Source organism: Squalius cephalus (genome assembly GCF_949319135.1).
Source record: "Squalius cephalus genome assembly, chromosome: 13".
NCBI classification, from domain to species: Eukaryota; Metazoa; Chordata; class Actinopteri; order Cypriniformes; family Leuciscidae; genus Squalius; species Squalius cephalus.
This window is the reverse complement of record NC_137134.1, coordinates 31,015,197-31,038,448: the sequence shown is the minus strand read 5'-3', so window position 1 is coordinate 31,038,448 and position 23,252 is coordinate 31,015,197. Positions and strand designations below refer to the sequence as shown.

Here is a 23,252-nt window from a genome sequence, read left to right as displayed (position 1 = left end):
CCAATTACAAGCCAACTATAATTACGTTGGCTTATAAACGCGAGCTACGCGATCTTTTGGCGTTTGAAAAAAATAAACCCATGAAATTATATTCATATGACATGCTGAAATACAAGCCACTGTACCTGGGATGAAGACGTTTCACACACAATGCAGGCAGTCTGCCCAAGATATGAGAACTCCTGCAGAGTTCGGGGGTAACGGCTTGTCAACAAATGCACGTGTATCCCCTGTGGTAACCATGACAGATTTTACGACAGTAGTCGAAGACAATACTGTTTCCCAACTGTAGGGGGAGCCCGAGAGCAAAAGTTACTTGTTGTTGCTTTAACTTTGAAAGCACGGGATCCCACCCTCCCTTGAGAGCGTCTCTAAAGCCACGCCTCATTCAAAACACAAGAACACACACAGCAGACTCAGAGTAGGGCAGTTGGAACAAATTCCAAAATTCAAATATAATTTGATTCGAATATATAAAAAAAAATCATTCTATTCGAATGCTTAAGTTACTATTCGAATATTGCTTTTTTATGTATATTTTTTTTAAATTATGCAATCTTGCCTTTCTCGCCGCCTTGGCTTACACGCATGTGAACAGGGTCCGAAATTAACTTTTTTGCTCACCTGCCACGGGGACTGGTAGATGAAAAAATCCACCAGCCAGGAATATTTTTTACCGGCCAAAATAATAAACAGCATTCTTTTTTTTGTCACATATACATTCATTTAAGTACATTTAATTGAGATAATAAGGTAGGCCTATTATGTTGAATACAAACATACAAAATTGTTCAGAGCAAAATTTGAAATGTATAATAATAAAAAAAAAATCGATATATATATATATATATATATATATATATATATATATATATATATACATTTCAAATTTTGCTCTGAACAATTTTGTATGTTTGTATTCAACATAATAGGCCTACCTATATATATATATTGATCAAAATGAGAGAAATATATGAAATATTACTATCATTCATTGGGGTGAAATAAAAATCGTTTTTGTCAGTTGTGTGTTACCTGACTCATGTGGAGGGGAAGGCAGAACATACTGGTTATATACTTACGTAACCTCAGTTCCCTGAGAGATAAAGGAACGAGTAGGCTATTGCGTTGCAAACGCTATGAGAAAACTAATTTTCTCGAGAAAAGAACGGCCACGGTGTGTAAAGCAGAAGCAGCCTGGCCAGCGGCGGAGCATGCGCGATCCGCGAGTGCTGAAGACGCTCTGCACGGCTTTGATGAGCAGGACACAAATGGGCGGCGACCGCTTCTTCCAGTGGCGGGAGCTTCACATATCCTTTTTCCTCAGCGCCGTCAACAGATAGAGCCGACTTGAGCTGCAAAGAAGCTCTGGCCGCCCTGTCAAGGACGCTTATCAAAAAGTACGGGGAAGCTTGACGTTTGGCCGCTCTGAATAGTGAGTGCGCGCGCGCGGCCAGGGCTCTCTTTGCTAGTTTCTTAAAGAGGTAGAAGAGCGCGTGCGCGCTGAAAATGTTATATTTTGGTATGAACATTCACCCGCCAGTGTGGCGGATAGCCTTTTAAAATTTACTCGCCAAACGGAAAATCTACCCGCATTTGGCGCTTGGCGGGTGTTAATTTCGGACCCTGCATGTGAAAATGAAACGCTTTTGTTTCGTCTGATGAACAATAATTTTTTTTAATCGTAACACAATTGACAACAAACGTTATCAATGCTGTATCATCATAACAATACTGTCAAAAATGGCGGAGAGCAATGTCTCCACAGAAACGGAGATCACCACTCCTGACAATTTGAGAAGCGACATGTGGAAGGTGTTTGGATTTCAAACCCTAAATGGGAAAATTACAAATAAAGAAGTGGCAATCTGCAGAATATGCAAAATCCAAATGAAATATCACTCGTCTAGCAACTAGCAACCTGACAGAACACCTGACAATGTTACACCCTGACAAGCTAGGCGAACTGTCGGAGGAACAGCGCTAAAACAAGCAAGAATTTCTTCTTTTCTGCCTCTCTCCTCATCACGGGGCTTACCAGCTGTCCGCCAAACGGCGATAACAGACAAACTGACACGGTTTATCTGTAAAGATATGAGACCGATCAACATCACGCATTGGCGATCCATAAGACTCTGTAATGTCATAAATATTAATAATAGGATGAATTTGAGCATTTAATATTCAAATATTAAATAAAATAAGGAATGGAATTCGAATAGGATTATAGAGGAAGATTGACAGTCCTACAGCAGAGTCTGCAAAGCATCACGAGACACGGTGTTAAACTACCTCATGTCTCAAAGCATATTTCAAAAGGAGCATTTTAATCACGCACATCCCAGTCAAGTACGGGTGCTGGATCTCATATATAATGCAGGTAACAAAGTAAAGATCCGCACACCGGAGAGCTCCCATTTATATGATTTATTAACGTGTGACGTTTCGGGCCTTCCGCGGCCCTTCCTCAGACTAACCTGACAGAATGCAATGACTGGAAGAAAATTTTTTGTATCACCGAAGTCTTCCACAGAAGATATATGTGCATGTTTTAATATTTAGAATGATTCTATTATTGATTGCTATCAGGATGTGAAGACAGAGTTTCAACCAGTATAACAAAAAGTGTTTATGGAAAAAAAATGCCTAGTACAAGACTTGTTTTTAAACAATGACTCACCATGAACCGTAACAATGAAGATATTTCCACGGACGCTGCTGCTAATGATACTTTCTAGTTCATAGAGTCCAGAGTCTGTTGTTGTGGTGTTTGTGATGATCAGAGATCCAGTCTGATGATCCAGCTTCAGTCTGTCTCTGAATCTCTCTTCACACTGAACATCTGTACAGATCTTACTCTGATCTTCGCTGTTTTGAGCAATGCGAATGTCATTAAAATACCATTGTATATCATCTTCTTGTTTTATTTCAACACCAGTGTTTAGAGTGACTGAATCTCCCTCCATCACTGACATTGACACTCCATTTGAAACAACACAGAGAAAATCTGAAAAAGAAATGAATATGGCGTCATCATAATGGCGTTCATTAAACGCCAAACAAAAACATTTACATATAGTCCACAAGTAGAAATAACTTAAATAACAGAACCAGTTCAAAGGTTTAAATACCCCTGATGTGTCGTTACTTGGATGATCAATGATTAACTAATTTCCCAGCATCTCTTGCATATTTAAAACCTTTCCAGCAGTGACTGTATAATTTTGAGATTCAGATTTTCACACTGAGGCCGACTGAAGGACTCATATGACTCAATATGACTGACTGAAGGACTCATATGACTCAATATGACTGACTGAAGGACTCATATGACTCATTCTGACTCAATATGACTCAATATGAGGGCCATTAATTGATGCTCAAGAAAGAAACACTTTTCTCTTCTGTGAAACATGCAAATACACATAGCTTATGAAGGGCAGTACTAAATAAAAAAAGCTTTAAACAAAATAAAATTTTCAAAAGTTTACACCCCCAGCTCTTAATGCATTGTGTTTCCTTCTTGAGCATCACTGCATTTTTTCACCTTTTGTAATAGTTTGAGTCCCTCAGTTGTCCTCAGTGTGTTCAATGCTGGTTCATGTGTATAAAGAAAACAAAAGCATAATCTTCAGATATTTAAAGGGGTTTCCTGCTGGACAAACAGGGACTTCACTGCTCACATCACTTACGTAGTGTTGATCGTTTGTTGGTTAAACTGCTTCTATTGTTCTCCTGGCTAAAAAGTGTTTGTTAAATTAAAAAATGTAAATGTAAAAATAGATGAACATTACCCATAAGATATTTCTACATTAAAATTGTTTTTCTACCAAAAATTATGTTTTCATTTAACGTTACATTGGCCAGCAGCTTTTATTCAAAAGCGACTCACGTTGATTGCATTCAAGCAAGGCTATAATGATTTAATCAGTATGCAACATTTACTCACACTATGATGACATGTTGTTAAAACACTAATGACAACCATTTAACAATCATAGTAACGTAGACAACGAGTTACAACCCAATTTTCCTCAAAACAAACTTTAGAATTAGTCTCTAACTAAGGCGGCTTAGTTTCCGAAATAAGGGACCGTCTGCATTTTTTGCACCACCATGTCCCTTTAAGGCAGAGGTTCTCAAAGTGTGGGGCGCGCCCCCCAGGGGGGGTGCAAGGTTACTGCAGGGGGGGCGCGGGAGATCAGCAAAAAATAAATAAATAAAAATACAGCCGTTACGTTACACGTTCAAGTGCGTGAAAGCGGTAGTGATAGCGCTCTTCTTTTATAAAGCGGCAACGAACGGCAATGAATTGTTCTTATTCAGACCGTTGGAACAAGCCCAACATAGAAGTTGCTCGCCAAAGAAAAAAAACCTCTTCAGCGGACCGAATCACGAGCTGCTATTGTGAACGCGGCACTCCGCTGCTGTGCGCGCTCTGGTGAGAAGACCAACCAGAAGCTGAGCTCGTGAGGCACTCTCCAAAGCTGCTTTATATTATCTTTTAATTATAAATTATAGTTTATTATTCTCTCTTACTGTTGATTCAATGACATGACAAATTAAAACTATTCCTGTTTTTTATTGCACGTTTTTATTTAATTTTTTAATTTTTTATTTTTCATTTTTCAAGGAGAAATACAGAAAGCAGGCCTTCAATAATTTCCTAGATCAAAGACACTTGTAAGTTTATCATTGCACGTTTTTCATTGTAAAAAAAAACGTTCCGCATATATATATATATATATATATATATATATATATATATATATATATATATATATATATATATATTATTATTAAAAAATTTTGGAAGGGGGGAGGCGTCAGATTTTTTTAAAGGTTTAAAGGGGGGCGCGACCAAAAATATTTGAGAACCACTGCTTTAAGGGCTCCGTGATAACACACGTACCGCAAAATACAAACGTAGACTATCTATGTGGAAAATATTACAATGAGATACAAAAAAAGTCACTTTCGTTTTCACCGTCGGCCAGAAGAGAGATAACGTTAATGATCATCTCACCATGGTTGAGTAAACACCAGAGCAACAATAGCCAACCAAAGAGAAGCTTCATTTTCACCACGTTTCCTAAAACATTCAGTTTCTCTGCGTCCCAATGTCCATACTAGTATATGAGATTAGAATAAGTGTGTCCCAAAGCATAGTTTGTTGAAGAAAAAAAGAAGAAGAAAAAAATAGTACGCTGGAAATCCCCCGGTAGATTTTTGAAGTTCTTCTTCTTCTTCTTCTTGTTTAATGGCGATTAACTCCAAAGGAGCATTACCGCCACCTACTGTGCTGTGCTGGATGGCAAATTAACCTTGGGTGATAAGTCTGAAGTTTAAAACTATTTCCTCTTTCTTCTTTCACAAATGGACCATTAACTATATTTCCTTGTTGAGCCCTACTCTATCATCCCACATACATCATCATTATTTATCATACCTGCAATAGAGGTTTCATTGAGCTTCATCCGGCGCTGCGTGTTCAGCTCCTCCGTCCACACTCAGTCCCCATGGCAGGTTCAACATTTCAAGCATTTCATATTCTAAATCCCAAACCTGAATCATATATAAACGTAATTAGTGCTCTATATATCTGTCTATCCATTAAACCTTTTCCTAAAATATCCTCATTCTTCATTCTATCCTTTCCATTCTTCAGATGACTGAATAATACATCCCGGAAAATATTATACTTACTACAAATAAATAATACATGACATACATTTTCAGACATACCACACACATCACATAATCCATTTTCATGTAACCCCATAATTGCCAGTGTTGAGTTTAACCCTGTATGTCCCAGTCTTAACCTAGCCAGCAATACTTCTTCTTTCCTATTTCTTCCCTGGCAATATCCTCCCTACTGTCTGTGTGATACCATGACACCATCTCCCTGTGCTACTACTGTCCCATCTAATTTGCCACTTATTCATTAACTTTCTCTTTAAAATCGATTTTGCCTCCTTTTTCCCCATAGGTACTTTAACATCCACCTCCCTCTTGTTTAGTGCTTTTTTTGCTAGTTTATCAGCAACTTCATTACCAGATACCCCAATGTGTGCTGGTACCCAACAGAAATACACCATTATTCCAGCCTCTTTCAGTCTGTATAGTGATAAATATATTTCCAATAATAAATCTTCTCTGTCTGATCTTGCATGTACTATACTAACTAAAGCTGAAGAAGAATCTGAACATATTACCATTTTGTTTGGTCTGACTTGTTCGACCCACTGTAGTCCTATTATTATAGCTGTTAACTCTGCAGTGTACACAGACATCTCATCAGTCAACCTCAAACTAATCTGTTTTTTAAATTGTGGAATATATACACCTAATCCAACCTTTTGACTGATAGGTTCCTTAGAACCATCTGTAAATATTTGTAATACTGAATAAAATGTGTTATTTAAAAAAGCATTAACCTCATTTCCAGTGTACTATTCTTTGGGCTTGTCTAGTAAACTCAAATCTACAAGAGGTTCAGGGACTTTCCATGGTGGAGTATCAGTAAGTAGTATACTGGGACAGAAGATCTTATTGTCCATACAACATTCCTTAGCCCATAGGCTACTCTGCTCTTCCATCCAAAACTGTGTCCTCCATCATATGAGTATTCCCAGCACTCCTCCAATACTTTGCGAGTAAGGTGATTATTTGCTGATTGTTGAAGATTTACCCAGTATGTTATTGCCAGTTTTTCCCTTCTAATATCTAGAGGCATCTCTCCCATTTCTACTCCAACTGCATCTACAGGGGATGTTTTAATTGCTCCACTTTTGAAGTTCTTCTTCTTCTCCTGTGGTTTTAAATGGCGGTTGGCAATGGCAAACCAACTAAAAGTTGTATTGTCCGCCACCTACTGGATTGAAGTATGTAGCACTACTTGGTTGAATACACTTGGTTAAAAACAATTCCTGTGAATTCTAATAATTTGTGAATATTCAAAGTGAATAATTGCTTACACCCCTATCATTTAGTGACTGAACTAATTTAAGTTTTTGTATACTGTACATTCTAGTAATATATGATTTACTCTAGCCTACTATTTATGGGTAGGCCTATGCACATTTATCGCAAAGTTTCATGTTTCCCTATTTAATATAAATTTTGATTTAGTTTTGTATGACCAATATGTAATCTTGTCGTTATCACGTCCTTTTTCCTGTTATTAACAGCTGTTGTTCTTTCCACCCCCACATTTCTTTGTATGCTATACAGATGCCTTCCCTCTTATTTCATTTCAGGATCCTTTAATGACTCATTTGTTAATCAGATTCCTCTTTACTCAGACATGGGCTGGAACCCACAAAAAACTCACCCTTACGCCAATGTGCTTTATACTACATGAATGTTTCATTTCAAATATCTTGTCTTGCTGAGGATGTTCCACCATCTAAACTTTCCAGAGCTGATTGTGAATCTGACTGTACAAATCAAACAGTATTCAGGCTGATTTTCTTATATCCATTGTAAGGCTAGGGGTATAGCTATACAATTCTGTTGCAAAAATGATCTGTTGCTCTTTCTGATATTTTAATATTGTACTGAGGAATATACACTGCTGCAGCTGCTCCGCCTGATTTTGGATCTTTTCATCCATCTGTGAATATTTGAGTCGTGTTGCTGTATGCTTGATTAATGTATTGTTGAACGATTACATTGAATGGCTTTTTTAATTCTTGTGTATCTCTTTATGTATGAATAGGTCTATTTCTGGCATTGGGTATAGCCTAACCACGGGGGATATAGATGGAATTCTAACAGAAGGATCTATTCTCTCTCAGTTATACCCGTTTCCTGATCCTCCTTATTTGCTACCCAACCAAAATTAGACTTTTCCAGTGTGGATCTGTGCTCACTATAAACGCTAATATTGCCCACAACCCATTGCGCTTTGGAGGAGGATCCAGTTCAGAACTACAAACACGAGTAAAAAAAGTGTTAAAAACTACAAAACATGGCAGATATATTACTGACCGACGTCGAGAGGTTTAGATAAAAGAGTGACGAATCAAAGTATAACCTGATAAAAAAAAAGATTTATTTAATGTTATACTTATTATATTTCATCTTTAATACCAATGGGGACTTTTAGAAAACATCTGTTTAGCCATTACATTTGAATAGGCTACCATTATGCATTCATATGAGGAGAGTCTCCGCATGAAAGACCCTCGACTGCAGATCAGCGTGCTTCTGCATTGTCTGATATGATAGGAAATGAAAGCAACCGTTGAAGGCGTTAAGATTAGTTAAGATATAGTAGGCTATGTCCCAAAGCTTGTCTACTCCTCTGCTACATACTCTCTTTATAGGCTACATACTTTTAGGGCGTAGTATAAATAGGCGAATTGAGACGCAGCATGTGTCCCTCTGATTGACACCAAAGATAAAGTAATACGCACTACAGACTGATGATATTCACTTCATTTTAAAAAGTATTTAAAAGGACTTCCAGCTTACTTCCATTTGTGCAGTGCTGTAAAATTGTATTGTATGTTCTTAGTAGGCTATATTAATCACTTAGGCTTGCGGCGTGGTTTTGTTTGTCTAAAAATCTGAAGGTCGTTGAGCAGAACATAAATGTTAAATGTTGTAGTTTACATTTTCAAAATTTACTATAATTTGTACATTAAAAAGATGATTCATTATTTTGGTTATGGACATAATGATCTGGAAGAATTTCAACATCAAGCTCAAGCTTTCACAGAAACTAACGAGTAAGAGACCACTGTAGCCTATAACTCCATTATTTGCACATTTTATCTCATTTTATCATCCATGACGCGATAGGAAGAGCTTGCACAAATCGTCTATGGTGATTCTCATGCAAAATTAAACAATTGTGGTTCAGTCACAGGCTAGTTTGAGATGAGCAAAATCTGCGCAGATCACCGCGAGATGAATGCTGAGTGCGGTGTGCCTAGCTCTGATGTCATGCTGATGTATGACAATAAAACTCTCGCGATGGCGAGGTGGACGTGTCGGATTCTGCAGTTTCTCTACACCAACTGTGCTGATCAAAAAGCATGATGGGAAACGACTTCCTAACGACACAGCTTAATGCTCATTGGTTTAAACAAAAGTGAGATGTATTGTTCTCTTAAAATGTTTGATTTTAAAACTCTGATGCCAAGTTTTTATCTGTATAAATTATGTGTGAATTTTGCTAACCTGTCTTACAGTGCTATCTCTATGGGATATGTGATTGTTTTCATATTTCTAAAAATATATAAAAACATGTCTGCAAGTAAAAACGTTTAATAAACACGTCTTTTGAATGGAATTACCCACAAAAGGTATTTTCCAACTTTGGTTTACCCCTAAGCAAAGAAGAAAAAGATCTTTGCAGTGAATATATCGGGGCCTTGAGTCCGTTTCGTCCGATGCCTTTTTGTCTGATTCCTTTTTGTCTGGGTTTGTTTTGTCTGATGCCTAATTGTATGAGACCTGACATGTTTTTCCTGAGACCTGAAGCCTTTCGCTCTGAGGCACAATTCCGTTTTGTACAATGATTGAAGCCTTTTAGTCTGAGGCATGATGCCTTTTCATCATATGAGTGAAGTCTGAGGATATCCTAAAATGAACACCCTACATTTGCCAGCATTGACCACTTAAGGAAGCCCACTTCGAGCACTGGTTACAACTTCCCTTACTGGTAAATAACCGGAACCGATTTAGCAGTATTTTTGAAAAGGTCCAGTTCACACATGCATGATCTCTTACCGGTAGTTTACCAGTAAAGAGTATACGTGTGAAAGGGGTTATTTTATTTTTAGTAAAACCAGCCGCAACAGGTTTCAGTTTGACTCAGATGTATTAAGTGTCAAGAGTCACACCTCAATGAGACTGACTCAATGAGTTGAATTAGCCACAGCAAGAGCCTCCGCCCAGTGAAGACCACAGCTTTTGTCAGAGCTGGGGAGAAGTCAACACCAGCTGCCCGGGGCACCTCCTCTGGCCTGTTGGCAACGGCGCGTGACTGGGAGCTGTCAGTTGATCTGGGCAAGCAGCTGAAGTTCCCTGAAGCAGTTGCCATAACAACATTAAGGCCAGACATTGTGCTCACCTCAGAGGCCTCCAAGCAGGTAATTCTCTTGGAGCTTACAGTGCCTTGGGAGGACCGTATGGAGGAGGCCAATGAAAGAAAGAGGGTAAAGTACTCCCAGCTGGTGGAGGGTTGCCGGAGCAATGGGTGGCGGGCAAGATGCCAACCCGTCGAAGTGGGATGTCGATGGTTTGTGGGCCAATCCCTTTGCAGGGCCTACAAAATGCTTGGCATCACAGGGGCGAGCCAGCGAAGGGCCATCAAGTTGGCCACTGATGCTGCAGAAGTAGCATCAAGGTGGCTGTAGATCAGGAGAGGAGAGGCATGGCGTGTAGGGTAGTAGCGCTAGCTGGGACCTGATCACCTCGGCTGGGTCGCCTCTAGGGGAGGGGGTCTGATTGTTGAAAGACCCGAAACCCTCCGTGATCCTAGGTTACATCACTGATGATATGTCCAGGTGCACCAGACGGTGTATCTAAAATAGACTGACAATAACCCCTTTTCCACATTCAGTCTTTACTGGTAAATTAACATAAGAGATCATGTGTGAACAGGACCTTTTAAAAAATACTGGTTAATTGGTTCTAGCAATTTACCAGTAAGATAAGTTGTAACATTACCAGTAAATTACCTGTAAAGGTCTCTGTGTATGCAAAAAATGAAGATTGCCTACATGTATCACATACGAGGTCAGAACGCCCAGACGTAAGAAGTCTGCTTTGGATCAGTCATAAAGGTCTTATGGAGGTGACACATTGATCTGACATGATCACACATTGATCTGATTGGTTACAAGGTAGTTTGTGACGTCAGAAACACCAGCGATTTTTAAGCCGTGTTTTTGAGACTGTCTTTGGTTCACTGTAGTTTTAAGGAGAAAATAGTGTGTTGACATGAATTTGTACATGGTTTGTCTTAAAACATATTCAAACACCACACAGATATATAAACAACATTTAAAACTTGCTATTCACCACAGGGACTTTAAATATGCACTAGATGATCATATTAATCATTGCGCCTCTTCTTTTTTCAAAGTGTCGTGCTCGAGACCTTGCCTTCCTTTCCATTCATCAGCGTTGCGGCTCTGCAGTTGAATACTATTATACATGTCTTGTGTATTTAAGAGCAAAAACACTTTCTGTTTAATCATCCCTTGTGCTTATCACTTAAACTTCAACATTTTTTGTCAAGTCATCTTCATTTATATAGTGCTTTTACCAATGTAGATTGTTCCAAAGTGGCTTTACATTGATAATAGGAAGTTACAGAGATTGTTTTGGCTTTATAGCAGCTCTAGAATAAAGTTATTGTCCAGATAAAGTTAGTTTGATTGATTCACTTCCGTCGCAACGATCATTAGTTATTAACTTAGGGGCCGCGCTAACTCTTAAGTTCTTTCTGTGCAAAACTCAAAAATGCGAACCAGTGAGAACGGCGATGGCGTGCACATGCGTATTACGAGTTCAGTCTATAAGTATGTGCGTTTGAATATATGTGCGCAGGCGTGTAGTCCTTCCCTACAAATCAACCCTCAACATAATACTTGTCTGGCCTTAAAATTTATAATACAGAATTTTTATTGCTTCCACGTAGCCACGCGAACCGGAATTATCACAACAACGCTTTATCTGTAGAGAGTTAAAGGGAGGGGAGGGAGGCCTTCACAAAGAAAGAGACTAGAGGACACTCCAGGACTGCGTTGTCAACCCGTCCCGGCGCAGGTCCTTCATCAGATCTGGATACAGCCTGGATCCGGCGGGCTGCAGTATACCTCGGGATAAACAGAGAGACTAATATTAGCGTAGACGACATTATTCTTATGATGTAACGAGTACATCATTCAGGATTTATGGGAAGTGTTCCCGGTTCCGGCTGGCCTAATCTATGCAGCCTAACATTGAATTATAGAAGTCTATAATGTGTCCTGTGTATGCTAGGTCAAAGAGATGTGTTTTTAGTCTAGCTTTGAACTGACAGAGTGTGTCTGCTTCCCGGACTATGTTAGGAAGACTGTTCCAAAGTTTTGGTGCTAAATAGGAGAAGGATCTACCGCCAGCAGTCGATTTTGATATTCTAGGTATTATCAACTGGCCAGAATTTTGAGATCGCAATAGACGTGAAGGACTATAAAGTGTTAAGAGCTCGCTCAAGTACTGCGGAGCTAAAACATTTAGTGCTTTGTAAGTAATCAGCAATATTTTAAAATTTATACAATGTTTAATAGGCAGCCAGTGCAGTGTTGACAGAACCGGGCTAATATGGTCATACTTCCTGGTTCTGGTAAGAACTCGAGCTGCTGAGTTTTGAACTAGCTGTAGTTTGTTTATTAAGCGTACAGGGCAACCACCCTGTAGAGCATTACAATAATCTAGCCTTGAGGTCATGAACGCATGAACTAATTGTTCCGCATTTGTCAATGAGAGTATATTGTCACATTGAACAGATATTAAAACTAAAGTTCTTCTCATGTGATCATATGAAGACAATGGCACAGTGTTTCAAGATCATTTCCGATGACTGACATCACAAAATTAACGGTACCGGTAACTCTGTTAAAACTGTTAGGCCTGGTTTCACAGACAGGGTTTAGATAAAGCCAGGATTAGACCTTTGTTCAATTAGGACATTGAAGTAGATTTTATAAACATGCCTTAGAAAAACATCACTGGTGAGCATCTTGAGACAAAACAATGGCTCTGATAAACAGCTCAAACATACATTTTTGTCTGGGACTAGACTTAAGCTTTGACTGTGAAACCAGGGTTTAAAGTCGTAATAAGAGCTAGAAATAAACTTTTTTCTTAATGTAACTAGAGGCTGTATAACATGCGTTCAGGTTTTGTTTGCTCTAGGGGGGTCAGACTCGTTGTGGGAGGATTCACACAGATGAGTGTTTTCAGCAGAAAGTTTTATTAGATCAGACACTGAACGGATGAAGAAAATGTTTCACTTGTTTGTTTTGTTCTTTTTGTGCTGGTGCCATCTGACTGGTAAGTTATAAAAGCATTTTTATGACTTAATATTTCAGAACAGTGTATACCGTACATTTGCTGTTGTCTCTGTTTGCCCAAGAATTTTTAAATTGTGATTTACAGGCCTTAAAAATCTATTAAACTGTTAAAAGTCAGGGTAAATAATGGAAATTACTGTACTGAACAAACTCAGTGGGGCTCAGAAAGCACTTTTCAAAACTTTTTCTGGGTTAAATATAATTTCAAGGATTGTTATAGAACATATAAAATACAAATAGCAATCTCTAAAAATTATTTAAAATATTTTAGTAGTAGTAATGAACAACAGCAAAAAAAGCAAATAAATTAACCAGTTCAAACATCAGGAGCGTTACACCAAGATCTAAGGTGACTCAGCTTCGTCCGGCCTTTTAATAAATAACTACACCTGTTGCACCAAATAAAACTACGACCATGTGCAACTACATCCAGCGTAGATAATTCACAATGGTTAAACACTTTGCTATTAATAAAGAACTGAAATTATCATGGCATCATAACAAGTAAACAAAAAATAGAAGTGAAGTCCGCACACGGCATGCTACTCAAGATAAATTTATTAAAAGCACAACGTTTCAACCATCAGGTCTTCATCAGGTGCAATCATAACAAGTGAAGCCAGAGCACCATCTAATTTCAATGCACAAATGTTATAGAACGAAGTTTTTATATCTGAACTCCTCGTACATTCTTACAACGCAAATGTCCAAAACATGTGGTTATTAATTTAAAGTCAGGAATTGTTAGGTATTGAATCTTATTAAAAGGAAAATGTATTAAAAGTCAGGGAAAATAATGGAAACTTCTATACTGAATAAACTCAGTGGGGCTCAGAAAGCGCTTTTCAAAACTTTTTTCTGTAAAATATATTTATTGTTACTAAACATACAAATACAAATAGCCATCCCTAATAAATATTTCAATTATTTAATACAAGTAATAATGATTAAATAAATGAATTAGTCAAAAAGCAATTAACATAATTTCAAACATCAGGGGCCGTTACACCATTTAGACGTACAGTAAAATACTTGGGTGTAAGATTACACCAACCAAAACTACAACCAGGCACAGCCAGCGTAGATAATTCATAATGGTTAAAAACTTTGCTATTAATAAATAACTTCATTGTTCATGTCATAACAACAAGTGACGACATCTGATTTCAATGCGTAAATGTTACCTAACATTGTTTTTATATCTGAACACTCAGTACATTTTTACAAATTAAACATGTAAATGGTTATTTATTAAGTCAGGAATTTTTCAGGGTTCTTTCTGAAAGTTATGTGCATACAACTTAATTCACCTTGTATCCCAAGGGTTATGTAATTATGTTATGTGTTAAATAATATATATTTTTTTACAGTTATTTTAAATTATTCACAGGCTAAATATCGCTTGCTGTGAATGGACTTAAAGACGTGAAATATTATTTCCAAACATACGGTCGCTCCGAGGAAGAGAATGCATGATATGCAGTTTCCGCTTATAATCTCAGATAAATTAATATTTAATATTACCTACATAATGTATGTAATATAACAACAACAACAACAAAAAACGTATTATTATGATTAACAACATTTCTGTATGTAATAATGTAGGCTACATTATTACATACAGAAATGTTGTTAATCATAATAATACGTTATTTTTTTTATAACACCTTTCAAGAATCCAAGGTCGCTTCACAAAATAATACAAACAGTTGACAAAGAGACAAAGCAATCTGCTTATTATAACAATCAAACAAGCAGAAGAGCAGATGGAGACAACAGATAACTACAGATGATTAACATGAGAAGTTACAGAATCAGAGAAAACATCAATTTCGATAAAGTAAACATGTAACATAAATACTGAAAAAGTGGAAGACAGAAGTAGAGGAGGCAGCTTATTCCATAGCTTATAGGGCCTATAACACTAAAAGCCCTACCACCCACAGTAGAGAGTTCATACGTGGGTACGACAAGCAAATTTTCATTGCTAGATCTAAATCTCCGGGCAGGAACATATGGTTGCACTAACTCAGCAAGGTATAAATGTGCGGGGCCATGGCAGGCTTTATAAACTAAGACTAAAAGTTTAAACTGGATGCGATTGACCACAGGAAGCCAGTGAATTTGGTAAAGGATGGGAGTGATATGATATAAATGGAGGCTATACAATTTGAAGGCGATGTATAGCTTTGGTGGGTAAAGCGCTATAACTATATAAGGAGTTACAGTAGTCCAATTTGGAGATTATAAAAGTGTGGATAACAGTTTCAGCATCTGCAAAGTTAAGAGAGGGGCGTATACTAACAATATTCCGCAAGTGGAAGATCTGACCTATGTGTGAGTCAAAACGTAATGAGTCGTCGAACAAAACTCCCAGATTCCGCAGTTTTTGAAGGCCTAATCTGGACACCATCAATATCAATGAAAATGTCATGCTGGGGTAAACTCTCTGATTTAGGGCCAATTTTGCAAGCGTTAAGTTGTTAGAAGTTATCAGACATCCATGTTTTAAGTTCCTGAAGGCAAGAGATAACAGACGCGGGTGGACAAGCGGAGTTAGGTTTAACCGTGAAATAAATTTAAATATCATCAGCGTAACTATGAAAGTTGAGACCATGCTGTCTGATGATCTGTCCTAGTGGCGGCACATAAATTAGAAATAAAAGAGGACCAAGTACAGAACCTTGACACCATGAGAAATGGTGACGGTACGGGATCGATTCTCATCTATCCTGACAAATTGCTGTCTGTCCGATAGATATGAAGTTAACCACTGAAGAGCAGCACCAGTGATATTGCACACAGTCGAGAAAGTTGGGTCAGTTACATCTATCGGCAGTGTGTATTTGGCAAACACATCTCAATTATCCTGCACAAATTAACCATAAACAATACAGATTTAGTCTCAGATGTGCAATACTCCTAAATATTGCAACAGGTATTAATTCCATACAGGACTTTAGGTGTATTTTACATCCAGTCTAGTCTTACAACTCAGTGTACGTCCAGCTGGTGCAACCAAACTCTTGTTTGTAAACCATCAGAAGAAGCATTAATCTGATCCTGTTCGTGTTCTCCAGGAGTGTTTGGTGAGTCAGTGTCAGTGATGGAGGGAGATCCTGTCACACTACACACTAATGTTACTGAAATACCTGAAGACGAAGATATACTGTGGAAATATGGAGCTGAAAATTCTCTGATAGCTAAAATCAGCATTGAGACCCGAGTCTTCTCCACATATGATGATGTTCCTGATGGGAGATTCAGAGACAGACTGAAGCTGGAAAATCAAACTGGATCTCTGACCATCACAAACACCACAACTGAACATACTGGAGTTTATAAACTAGAAATAAGGGGAGCGAAACGATCGTCAAAAACATTCAGTGTGTCTGTCTATGGTGAGTCGAGATCGTATGTCTCGTCCTTCACAACTGAAACACTGAATTTTTAATATGCTCCATTCAGCACCTCACTGTAACAGATTTTTGCTTTTCTGGTGGACATAATTTGTTTGTGGTAATCAACATTATGCCAAAAATACATTAGATTGAGCTTAACTTGTAGTTAACTTTGAATATTTCTTAAAATGTACATACTGAAATGTTTAATCATTTTATTGTTACAGCGAGTCACAGAAAGACTCGCTGATTGTCAACACACTACACCGAAAATAAGATTGTTTAGATTTACCCACATCTCTCTTTATTCTCTCATGTTTTTCAGCTCGTCTGCCTGTTCCTGTCATCAGCAGTAACTCTTCACAATGTTCTTCATCATCATCAAATTGTTCATTGGTGTGTTCATCAGTGTTGAATGTGTGTGATGCGACTCTCTCCTGGTACGCAGGAATCAGTGTATTGTCCAGCATCAGTGTGTGTGATCTCAGCATCAGTCTCTCTCTACCTCTGGAGGTGGAATATCAGGATAAAAACACCTACAGCTGTGTGCTGAACAATCCCATCAGCAACCAGACCACACATCTGGACATCAACACACTCTGTCACACATGTGCAGGTACCACAGCACTGATGATAGATGTGTGTATTTACTGACCTGATCTCTGTCTTCTGTTGTAGATCAGACACATTCAATCACACTAATGACTGTCTCTCTTTTCCTCTCCTTCAGTTCCTCCAGTCTCAGTGTCTCTGATAGTGTTGATCTCTGCTGGATCTCTGATGATTGTTGTTATAGTCGTGATCTTCTGCATCTGCAAGAAATGTAGAAAAACAGGTCAGGAGTATAAGCAATTCATCTGTGCACATCTTTTAAAAATATATATATTTTTAAGACACACAAACACAAACACACAAAAACTAAATATATATTAAAAACTATCATTGTAAACATACAGTATCTGTGATTATTGTTACTGCAGTTGAGACCCAGGAGGAAAACAGAACTAATACAGCATTGAGTAAACCAACAACACGAAAAAAGGTAAGAAGTAGTTGCAGTCAGTTAGTGTGATTGAAGTTTGCAGCATGAGACGGTCAGTGAACAGACGTTTGTGGTTTATCGACTCAACCGTCATCATTACCTTCAGCAGAGAGCAGATCAAAAGCCTATGAAGGCTAAACGGTTTGCAGCTCAGTGTAAGTTTTTCCATTTTGCAGGGCTATTTAAATTCTACAGACCTAAAAATAAGCCATTAGTAGATCAAAATCAAAATGTATTATCACATAGAAAATGTTTTTAAAATGTAGGCCTATCAAAAAATGATTGATTTGTTTTTCAACAGTCATTGATAAATTATTACATTAAAGTGTTAGTTTATCACCGCCTAATACACACATTAAAACATACAGCAGCGATCGTTAAAGGGTTATTAGTTCACCTAAAAAAAAAAAAAATTCTGTCATTAATTACTCACCCTCATGTCATTCCAAACCTGAATGACCTTCGTTCTTCAGAACAAAAATGAAGGTTTATTTTTTTATTGAAATCTGAGAGATTTCTGTCCCTCCATAGACAGCTACACAACTTTCATCCCCCAGAAAGGTAGTGAAGACATCATTAAAGTAATCCATGTGACTCCAGTGGTTTAACCTCAGTTTAATGAAGCGATACAAGTGTTTTGTTAGCACAAAAAAAACAACGTGCGTCCAAGATTAATATATTGTAAATATAGTGGTAATTTTTTTTTTTTTGTGATGAACTCAAACCCTGAATTAACCCTATAAACAATACATTTAATCCATTAAAAATGTTATAGTCTTGAAACCATGACCAGTCTCTGTCAGTCTCGTGTCTACACCGGTGTATCGTTTGACTGAACTAGATCACTTATAGTCAATGGAGTTGCATCGTTACACGTCTTTAGTTTAAGGACAAACCATTTCTATTTCTGTTTTGACTCGTCATGTGATCTCTGGCCTAAATGATCTTTTGTTTAAAATCACATGTTGTAGGCTGTGTGGTTTGTTATTTTTAAATAGCCTAACCCATACAAAATCAGCTTTTATACATTAGAATTGTAGAGAAAGTAGGACATGGAGTAGTTCCTCATGTCACCTCTGCTGAAGTGTGTCATCGAGCTGCAGCGTCTCTGTGGTTTATGATTATCTGAGGTTAGATGCAGCTTTAGCAGACATTGGTTGCTTTGTAGACGTGATGCAACTAGTGTCAGTGCTGTTGCTTTAGTGTGAAAGACAGTCATTCTCAGCACAGGCTGTCATGACAATCCTGCAGAACTTAAACAGTTTGATGATTTAACGGTTTGAAAAGTCATGATTGATGTCATTTCCTCTTGCTGCTTCATGTTAGCATCTGTTCTGTACAGTTTTTCAAAACAAAACATTAAGCTTTGCACAGTGAAACCTCAGTTGGTCTTTTATTAATGTTCTATTGTATCAGCAATGTTCCTGATTGAGTGTATTTTTCCTTGCAGAAATCAAAGAATGATGCTGTGTATGAAAATATTCCCAAAAAATGATCAAATATGCTCCCATGCAACTTTGTATTGTATCGTTTAGTTTCATTATTAGTTTCAATGAGTGGTGGTCTATAGCATCCAGAAACTCAACTAAAATGTTCTATCTGTATCTTGCCATATGGAAATGTATCTAACTTTCATTATTAAACATTGATCCTACCCCTCACTGTTTGGTTTGTCTAATAATAGGTTTTTTTTGTTGTTTTTTTACAATATAGGCCTACTGGATATATTGATAAATGTAACAAGCACATCATCACTTAAAGTCCAAAGCAGAAAATCACATCTCTCTAATAATAGCAGCACTAATAGTCGAGACACTAGACACTCCATTTAAATAGATTACATAGATTACATAAACATGTCATATTATCATCTTATTGTATGCTGTGCCAGCAAGGGCGTAGATTTGGTTTGAACAATGGGGGGGTTGAAGTTTGGGTCTGCATATTTTTCATGTGATCATGGTATAATATTGGGGGGGGGGGGTTGTAATGCATAGATTTAAATATTGGGGGGGGGGGGTTATCTCCCCCCCAACCCCCCCACAAACTACACCCCTGTGTGCCAGTACATCTAATGATAGCCATTCCTTCATGATAGTAAACCACAGCAGTTCCCGCCACCAGCTCATGACCTGAAGACAGACCTGAATCTGTTATGATAAAGACAGACCATTTCTAGTAGTGATTAGCTGAAAATCATTGTAGCTTACAGTAAGCTGCATACTCATGTATTTGACTGATACACCGTTTTACTTTGGTCATCACATTTATAATGTAAACTTATAGACGGCGCCATCTGTTGGTCTTTAAGAGAAACAGCTGCTAAAACAGCATCATAGCTCTGTCCAGGAGGAACTGTCAAATGCAGCTTCTGGTTGTTTGTGTCGCTCGGTCACTGTCTTTCTAACTCTGCTGCTGCATCCAAAGTCGAAGGCTCTATCAAATGCGTCCTTCATTTCCTGTGAAATGAAGATAGGCCTACAAACGGATCCAGCCTACCACAGAATTCATTGCGTATTTGTTTTAGAGTAGGCTAATGCCGAATTACACTTTTAAACGTAAATGTTGGCTCTCAACATAGGCCTACTCAAATATATAATGATACAAATGTAAAAAAAAAAAAAAAAAACTTTACACTGGTTCAAATGTTGACTTATTTCTTACTAAGATTATAAATACGTTATACTCTTTATTATATACAGAAATTAACCGATGTGAACATTTTTATACAGTTTGTGAACCCTGTTTTAAAAAAAGTCCAGTACAAAGATACTGTCTCTCATCAATTGCAGCATAATAATGAAAAAATAAAATGTTTCTGTAAAAAATGCCTATACCCTGCCTTTAAATGATAAATTTCCCCCTACTGTGTGTGGACTATAGCTGTCAGGCTTCTTGGGTGGATGAGGTAGGAGGCGAACACGAAGATGCAGAATCCAAGGTTTTAATTCTCAATAATAACAAATACAAAGAACAAAAGGGAGCGTGTGCTCAAAACACGGAAAACCTAACATTAAACATTGACTGACAAGTGAAGACTGAAACACTCAGGGCTTAAATACAGGGGAGAACAGATCAGGGAACAAGACACAGCAGACAAGACTAACGAGGAACCAGGTGATACAAATGAACTAATGAGGGTAACCATGGAAACCAAGGAGCGGCGGGGAAACAGAACAAAGGAAGACATGTGACCAGTGACAAAAACACTCAAACAGAACAGAACTGTGACAATAGCATAGACAACAACAACAAAAAGTACCAAAAAGTATTTTTTTTTTGCCATGATATTTTTTGTATAGGCTAATATTATGTACAAAATATTTCTATCACCATGCCCTGCTATTTTTTTTACCAATGACAGAAAAAAGCGGTTAGCAAAATACAGTTGGCAATGTGAGAGAGCATTACTGTTAATATATTGCTTTTAAATGGTGGCAAATAAATGTTTCCATTAAATGACAACCACTTTGCATGTGTAATAGAAGGGGTTTAATAACAGTACTGACTGCTTGTTACAGCTGTAATGGTTATTATTAATATACAAAGCACTAAGATGATTGTCATATTACAGTTCTGTTGTGTTTATTTAAATCCCTTTTCCCACAGGTTTTTCAGCCAATAGTTACTTACTACTAAATCACTTTTAACAGAAATATTGTGGAAAATGTTTCCCGTTTATTTTGTTCTGTTTATTATATTTTGTGTGATGTGTTTTGTTTTTCTTTTACAGAGAGTTAAAGAGGAAGATTATGTGGACTATATGGAATAACCAGACCATTGGTCATTGATTTTACTGTAGGAATCTCCTACAACAACCTCACAGTCTGACATGGAGACAAGCATGATATAAAACTTTGTTATTTTCAGCAGATTTCAATGTTAGTTTTAATGTTAGTGGACACACAACAGGGTCATTATGGGGATGTTCAATTGAGATTGTAAGGACCACCCATTGGCCCAAAGACGGAGTCCTACGTTCTGGGCGAAGAGATAATGCGTGCATGTCTTTTCAGCGCTCCAGTGAAGTTGACTTACTTTATTAGAATTTAGTTTCAATATTACTTAAGCTTTACACTTAATCTGACTCCAATTTCAAATGATAATCCAATTTAGATTGTGTTTCTTATTATAAAATAATCATAAATATTGATGTTGGAGCTATTTTGCACTTTGTTTATTTTAGGCTTAAGTTATAGTCTAATTTATTTCTTTTCTTTTCTTGCTAAAAGTTAACTTGCTTTATTTTGCATTTATGCTTATTTTCTTGTTTATTTACATTGTCGTTTATTGGTCACGTGGTGCTATGTTAATTTGCATAAACAGGTCAAGGTGGGAGGAACCAGGAGGGCTGCGAGGGCATATGGTTTTTTACCACAGCGTGAGAGAGGCAGCAGGAAATGTCTGTGAGCTTGCTTTTATGTGTAAATAAACCTCCTCGAACTCATCTTTTGCTATGGGCATTAGTTTATTTTGGTACCTAAATTAAGTAAAGCCTAACCCATTACGTAGCCTCAGTGGCCATTTGAGAAGTTTGGTATTATTAGTTTTGTTTAAGTTTATGGACAAATAGCCACTACAATTGATTATGAATTAATTGACATCTTTCATTATTCTGGGTATCCCATATTTTTAATTATACATTCATTAAGGACCCAGTATCGCTTTGAGACGTCACGTCGCGAATGTGCGCTCACGATCACACACGTAGCCAGTTCTGAAATAGTTAGAGGATGCAGTGCAAAATATTTTACCCTTAGCAGTCGCCCATGCTTCCCAAAAGGTGTCATTTTTTTGTAATAGTCACAAGATGCAACGTGCTAAGACAGCTAAGTGATGTGCTAAGTGATAGTCAGAAATCGGAAGGTCTCCTTAATGATGTGCCCCATGCTCCATTCATTAGTGCCTTCGGTTTGATCTATCCTGGATAGAGATTTGAGGAAACACCAGGCTCCACATTGATCTACTAGAAATAATGATTTCAGAAAACTTCAGAATAAATCAAGATTTAACATTTATTTGTCAGGTAAAAATGTATCATGCCAATTACACAAGGAAATTATTAAAAGGCAACTCAGAAATAATAAATACATGACATCATTCACTCAAAGATGACTCTAAAAGTAAGCAATGCATTCCTGACAGAAACACACAGTGGTGTGTCAGGGCTTTCCAACAGGAAAACACAGAAACAGCACTGTATGGGGGATGATCCTGGTAAAGAGTCCCAAAGACTGCTCTGTCACCTACCCTTAAATACCCAGACCAGAACAAAAGTGTTGTACCAATATTGTTTAGAGTTGTTTTGGGCCAATTCATGTACCCCAGGGGGTAACACCTGGTTTCGGGGGAGAGAGGAGAATTATCAGATATCTTGAAGAGACATCACCCAGAGAGGAGAACAGGATTCTCCTAAGTTCTCAATCTCTCTCATTAAACCAATGACTGCAATGAAATTGAGAGCATTTTACCAATCACACTGAGACACTTAAAATGATACCAAACATGAAAAGGAAAAACAACAGATTCACAACATACATCATATGTGATAATATAGACATTCTTAGTGAACTTTTGGTGACTTGACTCAGGGTGAAAGGAAGGGAGGAGGGAGAGGGGGATGCAGAGATAAGAAAGGAAAAAAGTTTGGAAAAGTTTTTTGCCATGAAAAACAGAGCGTTGCTATGGATGCAGGATTCTAACCGTAGAGACGGAACGGACCATTTT

General features: G+C 37.7%; 1 protein-coding gene and 1 long non-coding RNA gene across 3 annotated transcripts in view; both read left to right on the top strand.

The window, feature by feature from the left end:
• LOC307169983 overlaps positions 1–23,252 on the top strand; it is a 553,579-nt gene that overhangs the window by 446,774 nt on the left and 83,553 nt on the right. The window lies entirely within an intron of this gene.
• On the top strand, positions 12,929–21,971 carry LOC307169955 (uncharacterized protein). 2 transcript variants are annotated; one of them, XM_079890844.1, is made up of 6 exons: positions 12,929–13,059; positions 16,163–16,483; positions 16,809–17,099; positions 17,214–17,318; positions 17,464–17,525; positions 21,259–21,971. In XM_079890844.1, exons 1-6 carry the CDS (start codon positions 13,002–13,004, stop codon positions 21,295–21,297), a joined length of 876 nt encoding a protein of 291 aa, XP_079746970.1. In that variant the 5' UTR covers positions 12,929–13,001; the 3' UTR covers positions 21,298–21,971. The 2 variants fall into 2 exon arrangements, with proteins under 2 accessions (XP_079746970.1, XP_079746969.1); XM_079890843.1 differs by lacking the exon at positions 21,259–21,971 and adding an exon at positions 18,976–19,185 and having other exon boundaries at positions 12,950–13,059.

Bases quoted from the DNA above. Each gene is read 5' to 3' on its own strand.
- LOC307169955 (XM_079890843.1), top strand. From the start codon at position 13,002: ATGAAGAAAATGTTTCACTTGTTTGTTTTGTTCTTTTTGTGCTGGTGC. The intron at 13,060-16,162 runs GTAAGTTATAAA...CGTGTTCTCCAG, and splicing joins GTGCTGGTGCCATCTGACTG to GAGTGTTTGGTGAGTCAGTG. The intron at 17,526-18,975 runs GTAAGAAGTAGT...TTTTCCTTGCAG, and splicing joins AACCAACAACACGAAAAAAG to AAATCAAAGAATGATGCTGT.